Source organism: Calonectris borealis, chromosome 18 (assembly GCF_964195595.1).
Source record: "Calonectris borealis chromosome 18, bCalBor7.hap1.2, whole genome shotgun sequence".
Taxonomy (NCBI): domain Eukaryota; kingdom Metazoa; phylum Chordata; class Aves; order Procellariiformes; family Procellariidae; genus Calonectris; species Calonectris borealis.
In genome coordinates, this window is record NC_134329.1 from 8383515 (window position 1) to 8390448 (window position 6934).

The 6934-nt window shown below is 47.8% G+C and overlaps 1 protein-coding gene across 3 annotated transcripts in view; it reads right to left on the minus strand.

Annotated features, from left to right (window-relative positions):
• SETD1B (SET domain containing 1B, histone lysine methyltransferase) overlaps positions 1-6285 on the minus strand; it is a 56150-nt gene extending 49865 nt beyond the window's left edge. For 2 of the 3 annotated variants that reach the window (XR_012676451.1, XM_075167709.1), the window contains exons 1-5: positions 5941-6285; positions 5491-5645; positions 4965-5063; positions 4191-4461; positions 914-1026 (exon numbers count right to left, since the gene is read on the minus strand). Coding sequence is in view for 2 of the 3 variants with exons in the window: in XM_075167709.1 (XP_075023810.1) it covers positions 914-1026; positions 4191-4461; positions 4965-5063; positions 5491-5645; positions 5941-6013 (711 nt within the window). In the remaining variant the exon portion in view is untranslated. The remainder of the gene's footprint in view (positions 1-913; positions 1027-4190; positions 4462-4964; positions 5064-5490; positions 5646-5940) is intronic. The other variant, XM_075167708.1, reaches the window with a different exon arrangement.
• Positions 6286-6934: the final 649 nt, after the last annotated feature.

Consider the following 6934-nt stretch of genomic DNA (forward strand, 5'->3'; position numbering starts at 1 on the left):
AGATCAACAGGATTTTCACGTTCAATGTACAGCTCTTACCTGTCCTGAAAACACCTGATCACAGAATTAATGAAATTATGGCATTTTAAGAAGTCATAAGTGTGCAGAGAACTAGAGAGAAGAAAAAAAAAAATCTCTGCCAAATCTCTTTCAAATTTGATGCCTTAAAGTGGGTTCCTAAGCCACAATCAGGAGCCAAAGTACATTTAGACAAGCCAAGGGGGCTGACGACTTCACACAAACAGGCTTCTCTTCCCCTCATCCCAGTGGGGTTCGCAGGGAAGCAGGTAACTGTACAAAACCATTTAGAGAATCGTACCCTAAATATCAAGGGACCCCTAGAAGCTCTTAGGAATTCTGTCCACTGCTTTTATTATCAACTGATTTCAGTGACTAATTAAGATTCTGGAAAATTGATGCCACTATTCAAGATTTGACATCTTCCCTCTTTTAGCCTTTAAGCAAGTCTGAAGAACATACGCACTAAGGATTACATACTGCAGACACCAGGCCAAATGTACCATTGTAAATCATTCCCCCTGACTTCAAGGGAATAATCTCATCTCAGGGACAGATCTGATCCAGTCCTCTTAACTGCAGGAATTTCTAATGTTAATAGGGCACATACTGTCGGTTCTGTAGGTATTTTTCATTCCAAAAGACAAAAAGCACTTACTGTGCTATGCAGACACCGGCATACAGATTAGCCACATGCACTGCATTCACAGAGAGTTACATTTGCTATGGCAATTATGAGCAAGTTATATTTAAATGTGAATTAGTAACATCCACTGAAACTATGGCAAGACAAAAAAAAGAAGCTAAGTTAAAAGTGTAAAAAAATAAAGTTAATGATGCATTTGTTTGGAATTTTCTAGAAAGTTACTCTTAAAAAAAAGCCAAGCAAACATACCTGGAGAGTTTCATTCACAGTTGGCGATACATCCTGTTCGGTGCCTACAGGAAGGGTCTGAGGAGTGTAAAGACCATTAACGAGCAGTTCATAGAATCGCATGCGGGTTTCACCTGCACAGACCACAATGGAAGAGTTGATCAAACAGAAAAAACAGAGTCTATGTAAAAACACATATTCTTGACAACCGCATGACCCTGCTACCACTCCCAGCCTGCTGCATCCACACCACGGAGGAGCAGGTATCGCCTCTGAGGCTCGTAGGGATCATTTTTAAATAATCTGCTGGACAAGTGAAGTCAGACGCTCCTTCTCCAGCCAAGACAAGGAGGTTTCTAAATCCCTTCTCAGCCTGCTTGGCAGCTCTGCTCTTTACCATGCTTTCTGGAGAGCAGCACTTTCCCTCCTCTCCAAAGTGCCAAGCAAATAGCTTGCAGATTTGAGAAGTGAAACTCTCACCCAAGGGACAAGCCTCTGCCAACACCCAGAGCCACTCCAGAAAGCTCTCCCAACGCACCTTGCTAGTAGAAACTGGCTGTTATTAATGCAAACATGATGCATGGGAATGCTGAGGACAAAACCGTTAACGCTGCTTTTCCAAAAAGACACCAACTAATCCTTTTTTTTTTTTAACCCCGTAGTTTAAGGTGTGCTCAGTGGCATCCTTCGAAGAATAAAACCCAGAGAAGCAAACTGTCCCATATATTGTGACTGAGTCTTAGCCTTTTCATTCCTAAATTCTACAAAGACACAGTTTCTTAATATTGGACTTTTCATTACTACAAAAACCCAATCCTACTTATTTTGCAGTGTGTAAGAAATCTGTCATCAGCTTCAAAGGCAACAGAATCAGACCCCGAAACTGTCTGAATTTTGCTCTGAAAGATAAAGAATAGAAAAATGGACAGACCCAGCACCTGAGCCCAGAAAATTAATTCAGGCAAGATCTCCCCCAAAACAGGACTGCTTTCATGAGGAAGTCCTGCAGGATCAAGACCCAAACTCCCTGTGAATCACTCCATGCAATTTGAAAGCAAAGCACCGCTTAGCACGATTCTGCATACTGGGAAAGACTCATTTATCTTGAATAAATGCTGCAGATGAGGTTATTTGGTTATCAAATCTCATTTCATGAAGTCTTGAGCCACATCCTCAACTATGTAAACTGTTTTAGTTCAACTAAAGTCAGGGATTGAAGAGATGCTTGAAATATTATGCTTGAAATATTAACACATGCCGCCCCCCCAATAAAACTACAACGCCGTGGACATGGAAGTGTTAGGCTTACTTTAAAACTTGTTTTTAAATAAATACAAAGTAGTTGTTAGAAAGTTTCATAATTCTTCCTAGATCCCCAATATAATACAGTAGAAGTTACAATTTCATTTTTAAAGAGATTTATGAATGTGAAACGATTCCTATCTATTTCTCAAAGGATAGGTAATTATTAAGTGTGTCCATTCTGTAGATGGATAAACTGAGGCAGAGAAGTTGCTTTAAACTAGCCTGTCTTAGATGAGGAGACTGGATTTTTTAGTTCCAGATTCCCAGGCCTGTGCTCTGGCCAGACAAATAAAACGACATTTTTGCTCCTAATATTTATTTTGCTAGACCATGAAAATCAAGTTAACCAACCTTTCATTCTCTTGAAAAGCTCCATACTAGAAAGAAATGTTGAAAACTATATATATTTTAAGAATGCCCTAACCTGCTAATGCTATTTTAGGAGTAACCTTTTTACTCGATTCTGACAGATTACAGCACACTAACAGTCTTATTCTTTTAGAATGAAAGAGATGCAACTGTGGAAAAAAAAATACATTAGAAGCATACAGCTGGCAAACAAAACAAAAATGCAATTTGAAACCAAGACTTCGATCTTTTCTCTCAAGAAACAGAAGCATAAAACCCCCTCATTTCCCTGATGCGCAGCTAACTTTTTTGAACAGCTGCCTGTTCGAGACTTGCAGAGTAGTTTATAAACGGAGAAGAACAAGGAGGAATGCAGTACAATCAACTTGTTTAAAATGCCTCTCATTCAGATGTCCACCACTTACGAGCCTGCTTTAGCTTACATTATTAAATCTACAAATGGTTAATTTGTTCTTAAATGTAATTTTTTACTTTCAAATTTCAAAGTAAGCAGGGGAAGGAGCATGTCTGTAAAAATTAATAACACTAGAATTTCAAAGTATACATATGTAAGGTCAAGCTTAGCTCACAATAGAAAATATTATACTACTACCACAATTTTTCTTCTAACGTGATCAGCAACGTCAATAAACGTCCTACTATACCCTCTTACCACATGTGGCACACCAACACTGTATAGGTTGTGCACTAATTGTTGAAACCTTTTAACACAGAACAAAAATATCAGCATTTTTAAGAAAATGGTGTTAACAACGTCCTCTTCCCAAGAAAGAGTGCAGCAAGTCAGTTTTAAACTAGAAATGCCATGTTTGGAATGAAGAAGTACAAGCAGCCACTGATCTACACCTCCTCAGCTTTAGACATTTTCTAAAATTCAGGCACATTTTAGCAAAGCCCTTCACTAACATGCTTGGAGGAAAGAGAAAAGACAAAGCTGTGAAATGCAATGCTTTCATTCTTCCAGAAACTTTATGGGGCTCCCCAGGACTGGGCTCTGGGGCTGAGAGTCGGTTACCTCCAGGACTCGGAAGCTCCTGCCGCTTTAAGAGACAGTCTCACACTTACACACTCGCACACACACTGACAAGTGCTGCGTGTGCACTCTTTTGCTGCCAGCCTCGAGTTTGCTGCTAAGTATCAATGAAATGCCAGGCACGCAGAGGACAGCACCCAGCCCCGCTGCCGCCACCAGAATCCAGAGATTTGGGTCCCAGGAACCCCAAGGTTTGCCCCAAAATCCCAAGTTTGCAAAAACCAGGTGCCATGGGGTCCGGCAGCCCCGGGAGGTGGCCGAGCAGGGCCAGCGTGGGACACGGAGATGGGGGGCACGGGAGGCCTCCGAGGGCAGAGAGCAGGGGACGGGGCAGGGTGCAGGCAGGGGACGGGCAGGATGGCAGCATTTTGCAAATTACAGGGCTGTCTCCTAGCAACAGACAACACATTTGGCTCCACGTGACTTGCAAAGGCCCCAGAAACCAGACCCGCTCGCAGGGGGACAGGAGCACTCCCTTCGTATTTTTAATCACCGGGCCCTTGCGGTCTGCAACAGCCTCTCGTTTTAGGAGAGGGACGGGCAGGGGCACTGCAAACCACAAACGCGTGAGGCCGAAACGTGCCCCCTCACCTTTCGTATCCAGCTCCACGTGGATGATGTTGCCCATGACGGAGGTGTTGTGAAGGTGCTGGACAGCCTCCCGGGCACCCTTGACAGTGGCAAAAATCACTTTGGCAATGCCCAGGTGCTTCTTGTTCTTGGGGTTATAGAGAATTTCCACCTCTTCCACTTCACCGTATTTCTTGCACATGTCGGTCAAAAAGTTTTCGCGGATGTTGTCGTTCAGCTTGGCAAAGGTGACCTGCTTGGGAGGCACTGGCCCCACGTAAAATTCATCAATCTGGAAACGGGCACAAGGTGGGGGGGCGATAAAAATAATCGTCATCGTTAATGAGCGTGGGGGTGGGCATAAGGATGGCACGGGAGGGAGAGGGTTAAAGCATCCTGCAAACTTAGGGGAAAAAAAAATGCCTCCAAGGCTCTGGGATGAACCCCGGCGCTGAGCAAAGCCTCTGCCGCTGCAGCCGTTCATTGAAACTGGCTCCTTTCTGGGCTACAAATACATATTTTGAGCAGTACTGTTAGCAGAGAGCCCCCCTCCGCTGCCCCCCACCCGAGAAGCCCCCACGACACAGCTCCAAAACCTTCAAGTGATCTCATCAGACAGGTGCATTGATTTCTCGTTATCGTTATAGAAGAGGATTATTGTTAAACAGTTTGCCAAATAATAATGTTAATAGGAATATGACTGTCATTTAAACGGTCCATTAAACTATTTGGAACTGAAGCTTCACTCCCGGATAAACAAGAATACAGAGCTAAACCCAAAGTCGGGGGTGGTACCTTGAATTTGGGGACAGACAGCTCCAACTCCTTAGTTTTGGTCCATATTCGCCCTATTCTGGGATCCCTGACACAATCCACAGGAGCGATTCCCGAGTTCTGGGAGGAGGAGGAGGAGAAAAAGCACAAAACCAGCAATAACAGGGCTTGAAATTTAAGACACAAATAAAAGAAAAAATAAACCCCAAGGAAGCACGGGCTGTCTCAAGGGAAGGGGAAAGCGCGCACACACACACATACACACACGTGTCAAATTGCAATACTGCTGGGAAATGCACACAGATTGGAAACACAGAAATAAAGCCGCAGGTTTGGGCTCCTTGGGCTCCTGACAGTTGAATATAGAGTGTCAGGTGGCGGTAACTTTGGTGACTGTGTGTGTGTCCCCAAACCCCCCTCCCACACACATGTGCTACAGCGGGGATTACCACGACCCGGAGGGACCCCCAACCCCCAAAACGCTGGTAAGACGGAGGCGGGGGGGGGGCACAACACAATGGGGGAAACCCACGACCCCCCCACTCACAGGCATGCTGAAATGTTGCCCATCGTAACGGTAGAGTTTGTGCTGTCCTTTTTTCAGAGCCGGGTCAATAATCAACTTGTAACTTCTCCAATGGTGATTCCTTTTCTCGACAGAAGTGCTGGCTTGCGTGCTGTTCTCCATTCCGTTGATCCAACCTGGACCGGGGGGGGGGGGAAGAGAGGAAGGGGGAAGGGGAAAAGAAAAAAAAAAAAAAACACACGGAAAACCATAAAGTTAAAAAAAATATTCAACAAAGACCCCTTCTTTTTTTTTTTTTTTTTTAAACCAGCCGCCCGCTCTACACACCCAGGCAGGGAGGAAATCCACCGCGAAGCGAGCCTTAAAATGGGGGAATTGCCACCCGGGTCCCCCCCTCCACCCCAGCCAGACAAGAGGCAGAGAGGGAGGAGGAGGAAAGGAGGGGGAAAAAAAAAAAAGACCCAATCTCACTTGAACTCTGCTTTTTGCCATGATCTTCAGGGTGCTTGGCTTTTTCCCCCGCCTTGATCTCTCGGAAAGACATCGCGCTGGGCGGCCGATCGTCTCCGGGCGGCGAAAGGCGAGCTCCCGTCTCACATGGGGCCGGTTACCGGCGCGGGCTGGCCGCCAGGCTCCTGCCTCCCGTTTTCGCGAGCCACCACATATTGTGTGTGCTCGCTGCTGGCGGCGGCGGCCTCCCACAATACACCGCTGCGAGCGCCGCGAACGCCTAACCGCCCTCCGCCGCCTGCACATTCACGGCGGCCGCGCCGCGCAGCCCCCGGCCCGCGGCCGCCCGCCGCCGCCCCGCCGCCGCCGAGCGCCGCCGCATGGGCCGCCGCCGGGGTGGGTTTATTTTTTTTTCCTCCCCGCCCCGGGGTTAACGGCATGCGGGGGGGTGAGTGGAATCTGCCCGCTGCATTTACCTTAGCGCAAACTGTTTCTAAACAAGATGGACCTATAGGTGGGACAAGTTTTTTTTTTTTTTTTTTTGGTTTTTTTTTTTAGGGAAAGACTTCGGCGAGCCCGGACCGGGCGGCCGCGGGCGGAGCGCCGAGCTCGCCGCCCTACTGCGGCGGGGGGGGGGGGGGGGGGCGGCGGCGGCGGGGGGGCGCTGCCGTTCGGCGACACACGGCCGGGGCGGAGGGGGGGTTGAGGGGGGGAAGCAGTTTTGCTTATTAAAGGTCCGGGGCCGGCGGCAGCCAATCAGCAGGGAGCTTCCATTTTGTTTTAGGTATTAAAGGCCGGGCGGCGCGGTCCCCCCGCCGCTCGCCGGGGCGCGGAGCCGGGCGGAGCGCGGCGGGCGTATGGCGCGGCTGCGCTCGGTCCGCGGGGCCGCGGCAGCTCGGCCGCGGTCGGGCAATTGGCTGGTTAAAGGCAGCGGGGCGGCCGCAGCCAATGGGCGAGCAGCTTCCATGGGGCTTGAGTTATTAGACGGCGGTGTAAAAACATCCTTCAGCAGACA